Source organism: Periophthalmus magnuspinnatus, chromosome 19, assembly GCF_009829125.3.
Source record: "Periophthalmus magnuspinnatus isolate fPerMag1 chromosome 19, fPerMag1.2.pri, whole genome shotgun sequence".
In the NCBI taxonomy this organism is placed as follows: Eukaryota; Metazoa; Chordata; class Actinopteri; order Gobiiformes; family Gobiidae; genus Periophthalmus; species Periophthalmus magnuspinnatus.
The window spans coordinates 1698397-1720110 of NC_047144.1; the positions used below are offsets into that span (position 1 = coordinate 1698397).

The 21714-nt window shown below is 43.8% G+C and overlaps 3 protein-coding genes across 3 annotated transcripts in view; 1 reads left to right on the top strand and 2 right to left on the bottom strand.

Moving 5' to 3' along the window:
• Positions 1-16520, bottom strand: part of LOC117386960 (NLR family CARD domain-containing protein 3-like) — a 53026-nt gene extending 36506 nt beyond the window's left edge. Inside the window, exons 1-7 of the mRNA XM_055229693.1 lie at positions 16328-16520; positions 13982-14090; positions 13241-13563; positions 10414-10511; positions 10245-10331; positions 8670-8768; positions 8531-8600 (exon numbers count right to left, since the gene is read on the bottom strand). Coding sequence (XP_055085668.1) covers positions 8531-8600; positions 8670-8768; positions 10245-10331; positions 10414-10469 — 312 coding nt within the window. The 5' untranslated portion in view covers positions 10470-10511; positions 13241-13563; positions 13982-14090; positions 16328-16520. The remainder of the gene's footprint in view (positions 1-8530; positions 8601-8669; positions 8769-10244; positions 10332-10413; positions 10512-13240; positions 13564-13981; positions 14091-16327) is intronic.
• Positions 1-21714, top strand: part of LOC117387594 (NACHT, LRR and PYD domains-containing protein 1a allele 5-like) — a 769741-nt gene that overhangs the window by 183568 nt on the left and 564459 nt on the right. The window lies entirely within an intron of this gene.
• Positions 3546-21714, bottom strand: part of LOC117386962 (NACHT, LRR and PYD domains-containing protein 3-like) — a 32609-nt gene continuing 14440 nt past the window's right edge. The window contains exons 11-13 of the mRNA XM_055229697.1: positions 5882-6046; positions 4752-4798; positions 3546-4098 (exon numbers count right to left, since the gene is read on the bottom strand). Coding sequence (XP_055085672.1) covers positions 3551-4098; positions 4752-4798; positions 5882-6046 — 760 coding nt within the window. The 3' untranslated portion in view covers positions 3546-3550. The remainder of the gene's footprint in view (positions 4099-4751; positions 4799-5881; positions 6047-21714) is intronic.

The following is a 21714-nucleotide window of genomic DNA, read 5'->3' on the forward strand; positions in this document are numbered from 1 at the left end:
TTTGACACGACACTACTCTATATTCATTATTCACTCATGGTGATTGTAGCCACAGCTGCCCTGGGGCAGACAGACAGAAGTGAGGCTGCAAATCTGCACCATCACCACCAATCATTCACACCACACACTTTCATACTATGTGGCCATGTGGGTGAAGTTCCTAAGGACACAACTACAGAACTTGGTCTGAGCGGGACTCCATCCTCCGACCTTCAGGTTGGGACCAACGCTCTACCACTGAGCCACTGTCACCCACAAAACGACCCACATTTACATCTTACTCTTTCTGTCATGAGCTAAATGGATTAGGTGTGGCACAAGTTTAGAGATTAGAACAAAACAAAGTGAGGCCTATTTTGGTCTAATAGTTGAAATTGTTTTTCAAGGCGAGTCACGTACAGCTGTAGGAAATAGTTTTTATGTGACTAAGAAGAAATGTCGTTTTGTTGAACATCAAACTCTTAAACAGGACCATGACCTCAGATTGATCACAGAGCGCTAAAAAAGTGCTGTTTAAATCCATTTTGTGTTTTTTCTTGAGTCTTAAAACTTTTTGGTAGTTATTGCTAATGTGTGCATCGTGTCACCATAGTAACCACTGAACATTCCTCCATAGGCATACAGGCAGAACACCCCCAATGTGATGTCACTGCAAAGTATCAGTCGATCCACATGTGTCAAAGATCATAACGTGTCGTCTTAACATAAACATTTGTGATGTTTTGTGTTGAAGGCGTTCGCGGAGGCGGCTAAGCAGACGGCCGAGTGCTTTCAGAAGGACGAGGCGCCATTCGTGGTGAAGAATCATCTGGGGCTCCCTGTGTCCGTGCGCTACAGTGAGATGTTCTGTCCCATCGGCCTGGAGACCCCCAACCGCACCGTGGAACTGCAGGACGGGGGCGCTCTAGGCATGGACTACTCTGTGACCACCGACTCTGACCAGTTCACCGCCATGACCTCTCTGAGCAGGAAGGACCGATACACACGGCCCAGTGAGTACTACGATACATACGGCCCAGCGAGTACTACGATACATACGGCCCAGCGAGTACTACGATACATACGGCCCAGCGAGTACTACGATACATACGGCCCAGCGAGTACTACGATACATACGGCCCAGCGAGTACTACGATACACACGGCCCAGTGAGTACTACGATACATACGGCCCAGTGAGTACTACGATACATACGGCCCAGCGAGTACTACGACACATACGGCCCAGCGAGTACTACGACACATACGGCCCAGTGAGTACTACGACACATACGGCCCAGCGAGTACTACGATACATACGGCCCAGTGAGTACTATACTACATACGGCCCAGCGAGTACTACGATACATACGGCCCAGTGAGTACTATACTACATACGGCCCAGCGAGTACTACGATACATACGGCCCAGCGAGTACTACGATACATACGGCCCAGTGAGTACTATACTACATACGGCCCAGCGAGTACTACGATACATACGGCCCAGCGAGTACTACGATACATACGGCCCAGCGAGTACTACGATACATACGGCCCAGCGAGTACTACGATACACACGGCCCAGCGAGTACTACGATACACACGGCCCAGCGAGTACTACGATACACACGGCCCAGCGAGTACTACGATACATACGGCCCAGTGAGTACTATACTACATACGGCCCAGCGAGTACTACGATACATACGGCCCAGCGAGTACTACGATACATACGGCCCAGCGAGTACTACGATACATACGGCCCAGTGAGTACTATACTACATACGGCCCAGCGAGTACTACGATACATACGGCCCAGCGAGTACTACGATACATACGGCCCAGCGAGTACTACGATACATACGGCCCAGTGAGTACTATACTACATACGGCCCAGTGAGTACTACGATACAGACCAGGCGGGCGGAGTGCAGGTCGGGGACGAGGAAACCAGGACCGGGGTGCAGACAGGAGCAGGACGAGACCGGGGCAGGCTGGTCCGGCGTAGTCCAGAGAGCGGAGTCCGAGACCGAAGGTAAGCAGCAAGCCGGAGACCAGGAGGAGACAGGTAGCGAGACGGAGGGGGGACTTTTATATTTCTCACATTTGTGGTGAGTTTGCACTTATGAAAAACTCTTATGTTTCCCAAATCTACCAAAAATACTGTCAATTCTACAGTGAATTAGACGCTTTTGAAAACCTGCGTGTTGTTCCATTTCCTAAATGTCCAGTTAAGGCTGTCAAAAGTATCGAAAATCAGATACTAATCGATACTAGAACTAGTATCGAGACTAGATACTCGTTTGAGCAGGTATCGATACTGAAAAAGTCACATATAAGCCACATGTGAAGAGAAAACAAAGCACTGCCATGTTCTTTTGTCTAAATAAAGAGTTTTTCATTATCCTCGTAGTATCGGAATCAGTATCGAGTCGATTCCTTAGTATCGAAATCATTCTAGTATCGTGACAACACTCTCTACTCTACAATTATATATTTCTCAGTAAGATGATTTGAGATCTTTTGCAAACTTTGAGCTGAACTTTGAATCAAGACAAGACGAGTTCTACATCATTTTCAACTTGTTTTTCTCTTTTTCAATCAGTGCCTTCAGATACTTTTTTTTTTTTTGTGTAATTATATTTGTGAAAGTAGCTTTGCACATCGACTCTTTAAAACTGTAAAAACGTGTTAAGTTTGTCATTAAAAGTGAATAAAACACATCTTTAAATCTGATTGTTCCATGTCGTGTCTAGATTTGAACACCAGGGGGCAGCACTTACATGAGGATTACATTGGCTCTGCAAAAACTGTTTTATTTAATCAGCCAATTGTGTCATTATTTAACCTCCTCTCACCACTAATGACATTTGAGCTATTTTGAATCAGGCTTAAGTTTGTCACAGCCTGGATAATTATAATTTACACATATTAATGTTGAATTTAAATAGGATTCAGAACAAAGATGAAGGTGAAGGATTTCTAAGGCCATTTATTTACTATTAGCACATTAGCAAAGGTTTATCCAATAGACATAAAAACTACTGTACACACCAAAAACAGGCTTAGATACAGTTTATAATGTGTTTTACTCATTATTCTATAGTAATAATACAATATATTTACAGCTTGAGACTCACACAGAGTAAATCAAACACAAATATTTAAATTGTGATGAAAAAATATGAAATATGTTAATGAGATATAAATTTAGACTATAAAAAAAAAATAATAAAATCAACAGGTGTAAGTCGATAAAACACTTAGAGATATTTGACTGACAGTGTATTTGAATTTAAATAAAGAGAAGAACATTTAAGGGTCATGTGGAAGTGTCACAGTGTGAGGCAGAGTAAATCAGGCTAAAAACAAGAGCATTAGATGTTTGTGATGAGGAAAAACAAGAGCAAAACTGCTACGACTACGAATACTACTACTACTACTACTACTACTACTACTACTACTACTACTACTACTACTACTACTAATACTACTACTACTACATGATGTGTCTGTGCAGTTTGTCTTTCAGAGGAAATAAAACATTATAAAATAAATCTCTGTTGTATTTTACACAGAGGAGGGTGAGTCTGTCGGACACAGAGACACTGAGGAGTCAGACCAGAGCCTAAACCCAGGGATCAGAGTGTGAGTGAATGTGGTGTTGAAGGTGTGGAGGTGGGTCAGTTGGTCAGAGGAGACTGTGTAGAAGGACAGAGAGCCAGCAGGACAGTCCACAAACACTGAGACTGTCCCAGAAGAGGAGCAGGACTGAGGGAGGAGAGTGTGTTTGTTATTATGATAAACAGAGAAACCAGCTGCAGAACAGAACAGACTCCAGGACTGATCATTGAATCCAAACACACAGTCATAACTGTTTCCTTTCCTTCTGATTTCTCTGTAAGACACTGATATAGAAACATCTCCACTCCACTGGACCTCCCAGTAACAGCGACCAGTCAGACCAGTGGAACACAGAATCTGAGGGTAGATCTCAAATCTGTCCTGATGATCTGGATACGGCTGCTCCTCTCTCACAAGTGTCACCTTCTTGTTGTTGTCAGACAGTTTGAGGTTTATCTGAGCTGTGTTTGGATCCAGAGTGAGATCACAGAAATCTGATGGAGAGAAGACACAACACAGCAGCAGTTAGTCCCATGTGGAGACACACATTTAATTATAGTTTAATATGGGTCAATCTATTCATGAAAGATGGATTTAAAGTCAATTATTTATGATGAATGTATTTTTATTCTGATGATTTTATTTGTGAATCATGTCAGTCTTATATTTGGCTCATGTTTCTTTTGCTTCAGCTCTATATTTCCTTTAGTTTCAGAGCCTCACATCTATTTCAGATTCTTTTCAGTGTAAAACTTGAGTTTGTTGCTGCAGTGACAAAGTGCAGCTCCAGTCTCTGACGTCACTCCACACATTCCTACACTCCTCTGTGCTCCATGACACAGACTTTCTCCTTTAAAATGTCTCTATATGAAGGAGAGGAGAACAGGGGATTGGTTTAAATCCACTGTCTCCAGAAGAAGAATGAAGATCACTGTTGTGTTTGAGCTGAAACATGAGTGCAGTTACACAGCTCCAGACTGGACTCTTCAGGATCTGCTTTAAGAAGAACTCTGGATTCAGTCATGGACACAGCTGTGGACCTCACAGTCTGAGGCCACACAACAATATATATTCTATGTGAGGTCCTTGGACCATTTTATCCATTTAAATAAGTGTCTGTTTCAAATGGACTTAATTTAACACTTACACTTTCTGACTCCTGGTGTTAACCACTGAGCTCCAGCATGGTCCAGTCTGAAACACACGACATCAGACTGAAACACGCGACATCAGACTGAAACACACGACATCAGACTGAAACACACGACATCAGACTGAAACACACGACATCAGACTGAAACACACGACATGAGACTGAAACACGTGCCCACATCTGCAGGTTTGTGTGTTAAACATGTGAGAATGAAACAAAACACAACTCCAGGTCTGTTTGTGATGAGGAAACAACATTAGAACAGATGAGAGAATAGTGTAATATGGGCCTTTAAAGTCCTGAGAATGATGAACACACCACATTCACACTCATCATAAACTGGTTCTTTCAGCACATGGGGCATGAAGGACACAGACTCTCCAGTAGTTTTTGTGTTGAATGGACAGTTCTACTGCTCCTGATTTGAGGAAAAGTCCACTTTAAGTCACTCTTAGTGACTGCATGCTGCAGCGCTCACAGGCCCCAGGAAACATGAGCACGTTTCTCCTGTGTGGGCCTCTGGCTCCCTGTCAGCTTCAGGACTGACTTTAAGATTCTCTTTGGAACTACATTTCACACTGGACATGAGGATTAGAGCCCTGTTGTACAGACAGATGGAGCTCAGACTTGTCTCTGTCACTTTTTAAATGATCCACAAAGACCCAGGAATCAGTGAGAAACAGCCGCTAAAGTCTTCAAACCCAGAGTGGATAAATAAATAAGTGAATATGTGCGCGGGGAGTTAGCCATGGAGTTTTCAGCTCTGTAAACACAGGACAAGCACAGGACTTAGGTGTATGTATGTATATATCTCCTCATCCTCAACACCCACGTGCACAGGGTAGAGACCCAGTCCTGTCAGAACCCCACCCTGAGTCCTGCACAGTGGACCCTCAGATCCAGACTGAGACCAGGAGAAGGACCAGGTCTAAACCCAAGATCCAGGACAGACCTCAGCCCAACCCCATCGAGCTCTGGGACAGTCCTGACACTTCTGTCTTTAAGGCTCCACAGGGGATATATGTAGTAGTAAATTCCTCTGCCTTTGTGCCTAAAGGCCTCACCTCCAGTGTGCTGCTGTGTGTGTGGTTGTGCCTTTGACAGACAGCAGGGGGCGCTCTCACCTGACAGACAGCAGGGGGCGCTGGTCCTGTAGAGCGGTCAGGAGCTCGGCTGAGGGTCCTGGATGGTTGTAGCTCAGGTCTAACTCTCTCAGGTGGGAGGGGGCGGAGCTCAGAGCTGAGGCCAGAGCAGCCCCGCCCCTCTGTGAGACCAGACATCCAGACAGCCTAAAGACACAGCATTACACTCATGTGGACACAAGGGGGCAGAGTGCATCATGGGAGCATCTCACCTGAGCGTCTCCAGTCTGCAGGGGGCGCTCTTCAGTCCAGAACACAGCAGCTCCACTCCTGAGTCCTGGAGGTCGTTGTGACTGAGATCCAGGTGTGTGAGACTGGAGGAGCTGAGGACTGAGGCCAGAGCTTCACAGCTTCTCTCTGACAGGTTACAGCTGCTCAGTCTGGAGAGAGAAAACATTGTTTACGTAGAAGTTGAAACAAACCATCCTCTGTTAAACAAATGTTACTCACAGAGCTTTGTTGGAGGCCTTGACCACTGGCAGCAGCCTCAGGAGAGCCTCCTCTGAAGCACAGTATTTCTTCAACTCAAACTGCTCCAGGTTTTCTTCTGATGAGAGTAAGATGAAGGCCAGAGCTGACCACTGAGCAGGAGACAGTCCACCTTCAGACAGACGTCCTGAACTCAGGTACTGTTGGATCTGCTCCACCAGAGAACGATCATTCAGTTCATTCAGACAGTGGAGCAGGTTGATGCTCCTCTCTGCAGACACATCCTCACTCAACTTCTTCTTGATGTACTCAGCTGTTTCCTGATTGGTCTTGAAGCTCTTTTCTGTCTGTGTCAGCAGATCTTGTAGTAGGCTCTGATTAGTCGACAGTGAAAGACCCAGGAGGAAGCGGAGGAGCAGGTCCAGGTGTCCATTTGGACTCTGTAAGGCCTGGTCCACAGCTGTCTGATAGAACTTGAGTGGATCACTGTAAATGATGTTATACTTTAAAAAGGAGATTACAGACTTTTTCTCCACTAGTAAATTGATCCCAGTGTTGATGAAGGTCTGATGGACGTGAAGAGCAGCCAGAAACTCCTGCACACTCAGATGGATGAAGCAGTAGACCTTGTCCTGGTACAGGCCTGGCTCCTCTCTAAAGACCTGTGTGAACACTCCAGAGTACACTGAGGCCGCTGCAGCGTCCAGTCCACACTCCCTCAGGTCACTCTCGTAGAAGATCAGGTTTCCTTTCTGCAGCTGCTCAAAGGCCAGTTTTCCCAGAGACTTCACCATCTTCCTGGTCTCTGGACTCCAGTGTGGGTCTGTCTCAGATCCTTTTTCATACTTGATGTTCTTGACTTTGGCCTGAACCACCAGGAAGTGGATGTACATCTGAGTCAGGGTCTTGGGCAGCTCTCCTCTCTCTCTGCTTTTCAACACATGCTCCAGGACTGTGGCAGCGATCCAGCAGAAGATTGGCATGTAGCACATGATGTGGAGGCTTCTGGACGTCTTGATGTGGGAGATGATTGTGTCGGCCTCGTCTCTGAACCTCTTCCTGAAGTACTGCTCCTTCTGTGGGTCAGTAAACCCTCTGACCTCTGTCACCATGGAGACACACTCAGCAGGGATCTGATTGGCCGCCGCAGGTCGTGTGGTTATCCAGAGGCGAGCGGAGGGAAGCAGGCTCCCCCTGATGAGGTTTACCAACAGCACATGCAGTGAGGTGGACTCTGTGGTGTCAGTCAGGGCCTTGGTTTTGGTGAAGTCCAGAGGAAGTCTGCACTCGTCCAGACCGTCAAAGATGAAGAGCACCTGGAGGTGTTCAAAGCTGCAGAGTTCTGTTTGTGTTTGACTAAAGAAGTGATGAACAAGTGTCACCAAGCTGAAGCTTCTCTCCTTCAGCACATTGAGTGCTCTGAAAGTGAACGGGAACAGCAGCTGTATGTCCTGGTTGGCTTTGCCTTCAGCCCAGTCCAGACTGAACTTCTGAGTGAGCACTGTTTTCCCGATGCCAGCCACTCCCTTTGTCAGCACTGTTCTGATTGGTCCATGTGTGTGAGCTGGGCCTTTAAACATGTCTTCACATGTGATGGGTGTCTCTGCTGGGCCTGGTTTCCTGGAGGCTGTTTCCATGTGTCTGACCTCATGTTCCTGGTTGACCTCTGAAGACCCTCCCTCTGTGATGTAGAGCTCTGTGTAGATCTGATTCAGAAGGGTGGGGTTTCCTGCTTTAGCGATGCCTTCAAACACACACTCAAACTTCTGCTGCAGGTTAGACTTCAGTTTACGCTGATAAACTCCAGAATAAGTCCCTGAATGAAGACAACAGATACAGGCCTGAGTCTCAGAGAATATAAAACGACTGTGAGCACCTTGTTAAATGTGTTAAATGGTCCTACTGCTCCTCAGATGCTCAGCCAGCTCCTTCTGCTTCATCCTCCTCAGGAAGTTCAGTGTGATCTTCAGAACAGCCTCACTGCTGCTCCTCTGCTCTTCATCCTTCACAGGCTCTAAGCATTCTGGGTAATCTGTACTCAGAACCTTGTGGAGCTTCTTCAACTCCTTCTGGATAAAAGTGAAGATGTCCTCCTCCAGAAGCTGAACAGACACATTATAAACAACACAAATGCAGTCAGTGTCAGATCTGTGTGGAACAAGTTCTCATTCATCTGAACATTTACAAACTTTAGTGACAGACCTTAAATATGGAGTCCAGCTGTGTCTGATGGTGCTGACCACTGGAGACCTCTGGACCCTGCTGCTCCACTCTGTGAGAGAGACTCATCAAACACTTATGTTCATTTCAATTGTTTTATTCAATAATTGTGAAAACTCACGGCTCTGTGGAAAACTTAGGTGGACGGTCCATAGACATGTCACTCCTGAGGGACTCACAGATGGGACCAGGTTCAGATGGAGGATGTTTCTGGTGGATCCTGAGACACAGAAGAAAACACACTTCAGTCACACTGACTCTTCTTAACACTTGTGACTGCACAGTCCATTAAAACAGCTGGAGCTGGTAAAAGTAAATAAAGAAAACCCCTGTGTCCATGTGTGCTGAGTGAGTGATGAGTGTGTGGTGTAAGTGGAGGTTGAACAGTTTTATTACGTCTGGTCCAAAAGCAGGACACTTGTTTTATGAATGAAATGTGAGTAACTTATATGTGATAATGTTTGGTGATATGGTCATGTTTCCATCTACTTTTAGATTCTGTAAACTGTTACATCAACCTGCCCAGGGACGACAGGTGGAAATGATCATTTTCTGCTCTAACCTGGTACAATGCATCTTTCCTTTTGGTCAGTGTTTAGTGACACTGTCCCTGTATGAATAAAAAACATCCCATACAGAGCAGCACAGTAAAGCCCTCTCTACTCCAAAACACAGGACTTCTGCCAGTGTGGGCCCTGTACAACTAAGACACATCCACACATTCAAAAATAAAACAATTACAAGAAAAGACCAGAGAAAGTCAAGCATTTCAAACTGTTCACATCCAGACAAACATGAGCAATGCAGCATGAACAAGTCTCTCCATGGACCAGCACCAAAGAACATCTGACATGAGCCACATGAACCATCTCACATGAGGAGGACCTCAGGGACCCAACTCCTGATGGAGTCATTCTGTAGACCTGGTCTAGTCCTGGTCTAGTCCTGGTCTAGTCCTGGTCTAGTCCTGGTCTAGTCCTGGTTTAGTCCTGGTCTAGTCCTGGTCTAGTCCTGGTCTAGTCCTGGTTTAGTCCTGGTCTAGTCCTGGTCTAGTCCTGGTCTAGTTCCTTCCTGAAGATGTGAGACAGGCCTCTGCTCTGACAGTGTTTAAATCCAGGCTCAAACGGTTCTGTTTATCTGTGCATATGACTGAGAGGTTTTATTCAGCTCTACACTTTTATTATGATTATTTATGTTTTGTTTGTTTTGTGAGTTTAATGTCTTTCTTATTCTGTAAAGCTCTTTGAATGACTTTGTGTATGAATTGTGTTATAATAAACTTGTCTATTTGTCTGGGCCATGACAGTTTTATCTGAATTATTAAAGTTTGTTGTTTTCTTCATTTACTGAAAGAAGTTTGTCGACTGTTGTCTCTTTTCAGACTCCATTTTAATTCCAGTTTCAAATCAAAAGTGTCTCTGTTGGAGAAACACAGTGGTTAAAGTCATGTGACTTGAGCAGGTCCAGCGGGTGATGGGCCTGGACTAGGATCTCATAGAAGGACTTTTGTAGGACAAAGACATAAGTGTGTTGCATTTCCTGCTGCTGAGACGAGCATGAAGTTCCTCCTCACAGTCACAGAGGTCATCTGCAGCTCTTACACTTATGTTGAGTTTAATAAAAAACAAGTCATCCATATCATTCTAAAAAGGCTGTGAACATAAAGTCCTGACATTATGAGGTGAGTCTGACTTACTCTGGACCATGTTCTCTTTTAAAATTAATCAATTCTCTCTTCGAGTGATCACTCTTGAATGAGACGCCTCTGGCCCCAGGAGCAGGTCTGTGGACACAGATGGAGCAGTGGCTTTAGTCTGAGCTCTGACATGGAGAACAGTGGTGGAGTGTTAGTGATCCTCTCTTACCTGTGAGCTTTTATAGAGGGAGGGGCTCCGTCCTCTCTGGTCTCTCTCTGATCCATGCTCAGTCCAGTCTGAGTGACAGTGAGAGGGCAGAGGTGCTGCTGAGGGACACAGGGGACCTCACATTAGATCACAGTCCTCAGCACTGGAGTCTGGAGTCTCATTTAAGGACTTCATTCCTGTGTTTTATTGTAACATGTGTCTAACTGTCTCATTTTTCTTCTTGTACTTTCTTTATCTGCAGTTCTACAAAGTTTCATTTTCTTCTATGTTTTTGGATTTTCTGTTTCACACAATATTCTGTGCAGTTATTTTTGAGATGTTTTTAATTTTTTGGTCCATTTTGTCCCAGATTAACCAGATATGAGTTTAAGATTGTATTACACAAGGAAAAGACAGCTAATGTTTGTCTGGATTTGCAGATCTAAAAAAAATAAATAACAGTTTTCTCTTGACGAACTCCAAACCAAGGGACACAACCTTCTGGCAAGAAACTTTAAACAGAAACACAGAGACAATGTACCGTAAAACAGACAGTAAAGAATCAAAGACACAGAGGCACATTTGGACTCAGCGACAGGTTGGTGGTTCTATTCCCATGTGTGTTAATGTGGACTCAGCAGAACAGAGAAATAAACCTGACATTACTCAGAGCTTTAAAGCTCAACTCCTTCCATCACTGCTGCTGTCTGGACCTGTCCTGGACCTGGACTTTGGACTCTGTCTGTGGACTTGGATCTGGCCCAGATCCTGAGTCTGGTCCTAAACGTTTCCCTCTTTACTTTTCTACAAACATCTTATTTTCTCTTAAAGGTGCACTGTGTAACTTTGCTGTGGAGGGTCAGACACTGCTCGTTTACATGGAGACGTTATTGTTTTGCTTGGAATACTCCAAAGTAAGGCATTAAACTCTTTATTATAATAAGCAGGTGACATCATTTGGTGGAGATCGCGCTCATAGTAAAAATGTAAGTTTTAATTTTTTTTTATAATGAGTAATAAAAACACTTGGATTTGAATAAATGCAAAATAGATACATTTACGTATTGTGGAACATTCTGGGCGACACAGTCACATCTCCATAGAGACAGTGAGGTGGTGTACCCTCCTCCAGAAAAGTTCCATAATGCCAATCCAATCCAACTTTATTTATAAAGCACTTTAAAAACAACACAGTCGACCAAAGTGCTGTACACAAGTTAAAACACAAAACATGATAAATGTCAGCTCTTTACACTAAGTTAAAAGCCAAGCTAAAAAAATGAGTTTTAAGAAGAGATTTAAAAACAGGAAGTGAATCGGCCATTCTAACATTCAGTGGAAGTGCAGTCCAGAGTTTAGGCGCAGCCACTGAAAAAGCCCGATCACCCCTGTGTTTCCTTTTTGGCCCGGGGACCACGAGGAGAACCCGACCTGCAGACCTGAGGGAGCGGGAGGGCGTGTGAGGCACCAGCAGGTCAGACAGATACTGTGGGGCCAGGCCATGCAGACAATTAAAAACAAATAAAAGAATCTTAAAATCAATACGAAACTGAACAGGTAGCCAATGTAGAGATTTCAGAATGGGAGTTACGTGGTGAAATTTCCGAGAACCAGTTAAAAGACGAGCAGCAGCGTTATGGACGAGCTGAAGACGGGAAAGCAGGGTTTTATTGAGACCTGCGTATAAGGCGTTGCAATAATCTAGCCGTGTCGAGATAAAAGCATGGATTAAAATTTCAAAATAATGCCTCTTTAATGGAGCGTCCAGGGCCTGAGGGTGTGTGTGCTTCAGCCTGTGATCCCTGTAAAACTGCTCGTCTGATTCTGTTGAGCACAAAACTAAAGATTTTGGACTAAATCCATAAATCATAATGTTTTACTCTCAGATGGGACAGAGACACATTTCTCTGTTGATCACATGGTATTTTCACGAGTCACATCAACATGTAAATCCACAAATGTTGAACCTGATTGTTTCTGTTTGTGACTCGAGCCAAGAACTCACATTATTACAGCAAATATCTGTGTTTGAATCAGACACATTTGACTCTTCTGTGTTAAATATGATTGTTCTATAGAATGTTGTGATGAAACACAGCCATAGCAACACAATAATAAAACATGAATGATCAACCTTCATCAGCCTCTGGAGGATCACAGTCCAACATCTTTACTGTTTATCAGAGATCTCAGGAGAGACTTTATATCAAACCTTTGACCTGTGATTAGGAACATAAAACAAACCAATAACAGCCTCATATCCCAAACACTCAAGTCTTTCTGACACTTCTCTGTATAAACTACATTAGAAAACCAAAAGATGATTTGGTGATGGAATAAATGTAAGTAAAATGTCTGAGCTCTGTCCAATCAGAGCAGGCGATGCAGTGATGTTATGTGTGTTTGTTTATAAAGGAGCAGATACAGAGGAGAGACAGACGTGGATCAGGACCATTGGGACTTGTGCTGTACTCACTACTCATATGATTTTAAATGTAACTAAGTACAATTACATGGCTGCAATTATACTCCATTACAAGAACAAGTACAGGTTTAAAATTTACTCCAAAAAGTACAATTACTTCAAAAATCTATACTCAAACACAGACATAGAGCAGAAAACTGGGCTAATTCAGTTGTTTTCTCAGATTGAAATGAATCAAGTCCAAGTTCATATCTAAGCAAAAAGTTCAGTTTATTCTAAATGTAAAACAGGTGAATCTGAAAATGTGACTCAATAACCCATTAGAAGTGAAGAGTCTGATACCATAAAACTAGGATTACATAAAGAATGTGTTCAAAAAGCCACAAAGTGACTGTGACACAAGTAAATATAAGTCATTATTACCTCAGACAAACAGTCCAACACCTCCTGAGTCACTGTGAGCCTCCTCTGCTCCTCTGCTCCTCTGCTCCTCCTCTGTTTGATATAAAGTCTCTCCTGAGATCTCTGATAAATGTGAATAAAACAACCTAATCTGGTGTTTTTACAGCTGTGTGCAGTAAAGATGTTGGACTGTGATCCTCCAGAGGCTGATGAAGGTTAATCATTCATATTTTATTATTGGGTCCATTTAGTTCAGAGTGTTGACTCTCCAGCGCCGCCCTGCTGGTGGTGGGAGGGGCTGCGTCCTCTCTGTTCTCTCTCTGATCCAGGCTCAGTCCAGAGTCCTACAGAATGACATCATACTGTTTAGCCCCGCTACATTTCTGACTTCTCTGTAAAAACGTCTTTCCTGTCAGCACTGTGGTGATTCGAGGTGTAAATGGTTTACATATTCAGAAAGATGAATGTCGTAGCTTTCATTTGATGTGTAGAGTGTTTGTGTGGGTGACGCAGAAATACACGTACATTGCTGTAAAGTTGTAACGTAAAGGCTGGCGGGCCGTCGGAACGCTAAGTGGTTAATGTTCATATCTTGATTTACAGACACAATAGTGAAATAAAAACCCCAGGATCATGTAGAGGGTTAATACGAACATTTAAGACCAAAATGAGTCTGAAGCAGCAGAGACAGAGAGAGGGGACAAGGTTTTTCAATAGAAAGTGAACTGGAGCCAGAGTCGATGGAGCTGGTCCTGTACTTACGCTGTGGGGCACTTGATGTAGTCCTTGTTGTTCCTGCCACAGTTGCCGTATTCGTTTCCTTTAATATTTGCCGTCTGGAAGCAAATATCTGCTGCTTTTGTGGCTGGGTCTGAAAAATGAAAATATTTCAAACAGATGGAGGCAGATAAATAAATGATGTTCAAATGCAGTTTTGTTGTAGTACAGTGAGTTCTTGGGTCTAGTCACTCATAGAAATGATCAGGTTCAACATTTGTGAATTTACCTGTATATTTGTATATTTGTATATTTGTATATTTGTATATTTGTCTATTTCATGGCAAAGTACAATGTGACCAACAGGGAAAACTGACTGTGGCGCCCCCATCTGGGAGCATCACATCAACACGTTCTAGAGACTTAAAAGCACCAATATACAGGGGAAAAAGTATTTGGTCAGCCACCAATTGTTCCAGTTCTCCCTCTTAAAAAGATGAGAGAGGCCTGTTCATCACAGTTTCACTTCAACTATGAGACAGAATGAAAGAATCCAGGAAATCACATTGTCTGATTTTTAAAGAATTTATTTGCAAATTATGGTGGAAAATAAGTATTTGGTCAATAACAAAAGTTCATCTCAATACTTTGTTATATGCCCTTTGTTGGTCAAATGTTTTCTGTCTCCAGAGGTTTTCACTGTTGCTGTAGTTTGGTCCATTCCTCCTGCAGATCTCCTCTAGAGCAGTGATGTTTTGGGGCAACACAGACTTTCAACTCCCTCCAAAGACTTTCTATGGGGTTGAGATCTGGAAACTGGCCACTCCAGGACCTTGAAATGCTTCTGAAGAAGCCACTCCTTCATTGCCCGGGCGGTGTGTTTGGGATCATTGTCACGCTGAAAGACCCAGCCACGTTTCATCTTCAATGCCCTCGCTGATAGAAGGAGGTTTTCACTCCAAATCTCACGATACATGGCCCCGTTCATTCTGTCCTTTACAGGGATCAGTCGTCCTGGTCCCTTTGTAGAGAAACAGCCCCAAAGCATGATGTTTCCACCCTCATGCTTCACAGTAGGTCTGGTGTTCTTTGGATGCAACTCAGTATTCTTTCTCCTCTAAACATCTTTAGATGTTCCCACATCTTCCCACATCCCTTTTGAAAATGTTCAATGTTTTTTGTGGAAGATAATTTATTTTATTTTATGGACTGTAATGACATGTATTACATGATTTATGAACATACTCAAATAAAATTCAATTCAATTCAATTCAATTCAAATTCAATTCAAACACGACAAATTGAGTTTTTACCAAAATGTTCTATTTTGGTTTGATCTGACCATGTGACATTCTCCCAATCCTCTTCTGGATCATCCAAATGCTTCTATCAAACTTCAGACGGGCCTGGACATGTCCTGTCTTCACAGGGGACACGTCTGGCACTGCAGGATTTGAGTCCCTGGTGGTGTAGTGTGTTACTGATGGTGCCTTTGTTACTTTGGCCCCAGCTCTCTGCAGGTCATTCACGAGGTCGCCCCGTGTGGTTCTGGGATTTCTGCTCACCGTTCTTGTGTCATTTTGACCCCACGGGGTGAGATCTTGCGTGGAGCCCCAGATGGAGGGACATTATCAGTGTCTTGTCTTCCATTTTCTAATAATTGCTCCACAGTTGATTTGTTCACACAAGCTCTTACCTGTTGCAGATTGAGTGTTCGGGGCCTGGTGTCTACAGTTTTGTTTGTGGTTCCTTTGCTCTTTGGTCTTGTCCATAGTGGAGTTTGGAGTCTGACTGTTTGAGGTTGTGGACATGTGTCTTTTATACTGATAACCAGTTCAAACAGGGGCCATTAATACAGGGAACGAGTGGAGGACAGAGGAGCCTCTGAAAGAAGAAGTGTCAGGTCTGTGACACAAATCTTGCTTGTTTGGAGGAGACCAAATACTTATTTTACCGAGAAATGTATCAATTAATTCATTAAAAATCCTACAGTGTGATTTCCTGGATTCTGTCTCTCATAGCTGAAGTGAACCTATAATGAAAATTACAGGTCTCTCTCATCTTATAATTACAAATGACAAAAACTGCAGTTATTTCGATAACACAAGGTCCTCTCTAAAAAATCCTTAGTTGCATTTAAGGCAAAAGTGCTCGAGCTGGAATAAGGTCAGCAGTATCGAAATTGGTATTGAAACTGAAAAAGCCGTTTAGAATCAGAATCAGATTTTGGGGATCCGATCCAATCAGTGGAAATACCACCATTTGTTTGTTTGTTTTTCTGTACATAACTGAGTAGAAAAGGTCCATATAAGACTAGTGCGTTATTACATGAACCAAATCAAATGTGTATATTTTGGGGTCTATGACCTCTGACCTCTGACCCGTCTGTACCTGGGCTGAATAATCGTCTGCATTGGTAGTCGTAGGTTTGGCAGCGTCCCTCGTAGCAGTACGCCGCTCCGCTCTGACACTGAAGTCCATCCATCAGGTAAAAATCATCTGGACAAAACGCACTTGTCCCTAAGCAGAACTCGGGCAGGTCACAGCTGTCCTCAGAGCGTCTACACGGAGTGCCAGCCACTTTGAGCTGGAAAACACAACAACAGTTTATCCAGAGTAGAGTTTTACAAACACGGCAACTACTAGCATGCTAACACACACCTCCTGATGATTGGACCAATGCAGACAGTACACAGTGGACATGTTTTGACCTCAAGAGCTGCTTATACAATAAATCTGTTCTCAGAGACAGTTGTGGCTTGTGTGACGTGCAGCTGTCCACAGGAGCGGCCGACAGCGCCGCACTTTGTTGTGATGACGTTTACGGCGACGTCGCAAATGTTCCAAACCAGAAATCAGCAGACTTGATTCTGTTCTTAAGTAGTTTCAGATGTTGTGATTTAAATGACAGCCCATATGGCCCTTCTGAAGTCCTGTCTCTCTCTGATCTGTACAGGACCTTGTACTTCCAGGTGTAGAGGTGTGTCTGCCTGTGGATCCGGAGATTAGTGGACGGAAGATTTTCACCATTTCACTCGACTTTGATTCAGCACAAAATGATTCAGTGTATCAAAGAAAAATAATTGTAGTTAAACAAACTTAATTTTATTTATTTAATTCAATTCAATTCATTTATTTTTGTAACGCCCAAAATCACAACAACAGTTGTCTCGAAGGGCGTTCATGTTTTGGTTGATGGGGGAAACCGGAGTACCCGGAGGAAACCCATCCAGACACAGGGAGAAACAAGAATAGCTTATTTAACTCTCCTCTCAAACCATTTCTTTTCTCTGATTCAGATCTGAACCTCACTCTCTTCAAAGGAGTGGTCTGTGTCTTTGAGATGCAGATGAACAGCAGACTGTGTCCTGAGCTGCTCTCTCGATGGTGTTGGTTCATTCTCTTATGGAGTGACTGTTTACTTCTTCCTGCACTCTTCACTGAATGGAGTAGACCATGTTACTTTGTTGTGGCTCAGGGTTTTGTCCTTTGGGTGAACCAGTTTCTGTCTTAAAGTGTTTAGAATAGAATATTCTCTGAAGGTTTTCAGACACACAAAGAAATTGGTGGGCCATTAACACTTAAACTGGAGATAGTAGCTGTTTACAGTTTCAGTGTCGTTAGCCCCTCCCTCCAGACAGATATAAGGCAGTGTCCAGCAGTAATCTGACCACAACTGAAGAAGAGACTTGGACGAGCAAAGAAACGTCTTCACTTCTACAACGATTTGTCCAGTGACAGATTTAAACTTGGTCTTTTTCTACGGATCAGACCTGGACGACTGAGGGATTCCACAGACAACTAAAAAACAACAACTAACATTTGTACATAAAAGGCAACCTCACAAACTCTGAAAGTCTATACTGCTGCCCCCTACAGCTCTGAACTACTCACTACACTTACACATTCTGACCTACCAACACCGACTGTGAACCTTTCACAATCCCGTTGGCCTGGGCTGTTGAGCACCGGGCAGCCTAACAAACTCTGAAAGTCCATTCTGCTGCCCCCTATAGGTCGTAATTACTTACTACAATCAATCAATCAATCAATCAACGTTTATTTATAGAGCACTTTACAACACTCAAAGTGACCAAAGTGCTTTCCAGTAAAATCAAATTAAAACAAGTTAAAATCATACTAAAACAGTAAAAATAGGAGAATAAAATACATTAATACAACAAATTATAAATAATGATAATGTGTCACAACATTACTAAGTGTTAAAGCCAGTCTGAATAAATATGTTTAAGCCTGGATTTAAAAAGACCGAAGTCAGTAATGGTGCGCACATCAGGAGGCAGTTTGTTCCAAAGTTTGGGCCCAGCAACAGAGAAGATCACCCCAGTGTTTGGATTTAGTTTTTGGAACTTCCAGAAGGAGTTGATTCGATGACCTCAAGGCCCGGTTTGGATTTCGGACCAACAGTTCAGCCAAGTAGGGCGGGGCGGCGGACCTGACATCTTTAAGAGACCTGCCTTCACTTTGGGTCTGCATTTGACCCAAAGTGAACAGTGTCCTCTGCATTTGACCCAAAGTGAACAGTGTCCTCTGCATTTGACCCAACATGAGAATGTGTCCTCTGCATTTGACCCAACATGAAACAGTGCCCTCTGCACTTGACCCAAAGTGAAAAGTGTCCTCTGCATTTGACCCAAAGTGAACAGTGTCTTCTGCATTTGACCCAAAGTGAAAAGTGTCCTCTGCATTTGACCCAAAGTGAACAGTGTCTTCTGCATTTGACCCAAAGTGAACAGTGTCCTCTGCATTTGACCCAAAGTGAACAGTGTCTTCTGCATTTGACCCAAAGTGAACAGTGCCCTCTGCATTTGACCCAAAGTGAACAGTGCCCTCTGCATTTGACCCAAAGTGAACAGTGTCCTCTGCATTTGACCCAAAGTGAAAAGTGTCCTCTGCATTTGACCCAAAGTGAACAGTGTCTTCTGCATTTGACCCAAAGTGAACAGTGCCCTCTGCATTTGTCCCAATATGAAATAGTGCCGTCTGCATTTGACCCAATATGAAACAGTGCCCTCTGCATACTGGCGAAAGCACTCGGGCTCCATGAAATCAAACACATCGAGTCCCTGGTTCCAGATCCTACCGAGCCTCAGAGAACGGTCTTTTCTACGTTCTTCTGTGAGAGAGAAGACACTGCAGATGGAGAAGGGGGGATTTGACTGGGAGGGCAGCAGGCTAGATAGATGGGGTTAATGCTGCACTGGGGAACATTCTAGGCAGAACTATAATACCACGAGCAGGTGGCAGACCTTTCATCAGAAAAGTTACAAACTGTACCTTTAAGTCATATATAAAGTGAACTAAAAGCCAAACATCAGGTTTTGTTTACGTCAGAACAGGAAATCTAGCAATAAAAGCAACACAATGCTGCCACCTACAGGCTACTGAGCATTGTGCACATAAAGGGACACTCTGGACTTTTCATATATTGTTGAAAGTGTCACTAAAAACATGAGGTTTGGAGCAGAGAGATCAGACTTTGAACAGATCCATTTATATAGAGTTTATGAGCAGGACATTATTATTCAAACATGTTTTTATTTGTTTTTTGTGAGAGAAATAAAAAACACAATCCATGATGAGCTGACGAATATAATAATCGTTAGTTGCCTGTGTAGACCCTCAGTCGTCCAGGTCTGATCCAGAGCAAACAACGAAGTTAAATCTGTCAACTGGACAAATATTGCAGGAGTGAAGACGTTTCGCTGCTCATCCAAGCCGCTTCTTCAGTTCTGGTCGACCAGAAAACTGTGAGGGCAGTGAGGGAGGAGGAGGTGTCTGAGGTGGGTTTGGCTGTGATGTCCATGATGATGAGGGAGGAGGGGTGTGAGACTTCAAACCTCGCATAAAGGCTGTTTAACTTTTCTGCTAGTTGTTTGTTGTCCACGGCGGGAGGGGCTTTGGGCCTGTAGTTGGTGATTTGCCTCAGCCCTCTCCAGACAGAAGCAGAGTCGTTGAGAAATGCTGCTCCAGACGTGTATTGTACTTTGCTTTAGCCTTTTCCACCTCTTTGCTAAACGCATACTTGCAACGCCTGTAGCCCTCACGATCTTCTGCCCTGAAAGTCATCTCCTTTTCCCTCCTCAGATGTCTCAGTCTGGGTGTGACCCAGGGTTTGTCGTTGTTAAAAGTCACCCTGGTGCATGATGGAATGATGCTGTCCTCACAGAACTGAATGTATGACGTCACAGTGTCTGTGTCCTCATCCAAACTGTCTGTGGCCTTGAACACATCCCAGTCTGTAGTGTCCAAACACGTGTGAAGCTCCTCCACAGCCTGGTCCACTTCTTAGAAGTCCTCACAGAAGGTTTAGAGAGTTTCAGCCGTTGTTTGTAAGAAGGGATGAGGTGAACCATGACGTGATCAGAGAATCCTAGAGCAGCGCGGGGCACGGCTCTGTAGGCTCTGTAGACTGTAGACTCTGTAGGCTCTGTAGGCTCTGTAGACTCTGTAGACTCTGTAGGCTCTGTAGGCTCTGTAGGCTCTGTAGACTCTGTAGGCTCCACTGACTGTTGTGTAACAGTGATCCAGCATCTTCTGCTCTCTCGTCGGGCATTTAATAAACTGTTTGTATTTGGGCAGTTCCTGGCTCAGATTTCCCTTATTAAAATCCCCCAGGATGATCAGTAAAGAGTCCGAGAAGTTTCGCTCCACATTCAGAATCTGCTCCGCGAGCGCTGGGCCTCGTGCGTGTCCGCGCACGGAGGGATGTAAAAAGTGTCCAGAATGAATGAAGTGAACTCACGTGGAGAATAGAAAGGCCTACAGTTAATGAACAGATATTCCACGGCGGGAGAGCAGTGTTGGGAGATCACAGTCACATCCGTACACCAGGCGTTGTTGATGTAGAAACAAACACCTCCACCTTTCGTCTTTCCCCTGGAGAGTCCCCGTTGTCTGTCTGCGCGGAGGAGCTGGAATCCCTCCAGGTGAAGCGGGCAGTCTGGGATACGCTCGTTGAGCCATGTCTCCGTGAAGCATAAGACACAAGAGGAAGAAAAGTCCTTGTTTCTCCTCATCAGCAGTGCCAGTTCGTCCATCTTGTTTCTGAGTGAGTGAACATTAGAGGAAAATCCCAGGTAAGGGCGTGCGAGCGCCGCGTCTCCACAGGCGCACCAAGGCCCCGCCCACTTTCCTCGTCTTCGGCGTCTCACTCTTTTGGCCAAAGAGTGAACAAAATCTACTGCAGGCACTAAAAAAACTGGCAGTAGATCAGCAGGAGTCGTTGTTCTGATGGTTAAGAGCTTCACGGGTGTAAGACACACGACACACACACAAAAACAAAACACACACAGCGCACCAAATCACCAGGGCGACCGTACGAGGCGCCATCTTGGATCATGTCTCCATTGGCTCTTCAAAAACTGTTTTATTTAATCAGCCAATTCTGTCATTATTTAACCTCCTCTCACCACTAATGACATTTGAGCTATTTTGAATCAGGCTTAAGTTTGTCACAGCCTGGATAATTATAATTTACACATATTAATGTTGAATTTAAATAGGATTCAGAACAAAGATGAAGGTGAAGGATTTCTAAGGCCATTTATTTACTATTAGCACATTAGCAAAGGTTTATCCAATAGACATAAAAACTACTGTACACACCAAAAACAGGCTTAGATACAGTTTATAATGTGTTTTACTCATTATTCTATAGTAATAATACAATATATTTACAGCTTGAGACTCACACAGAGTAAATCAAACACAAATATTTAAATTGTGATGAAAAAATATGAAATATGTTAATGAGA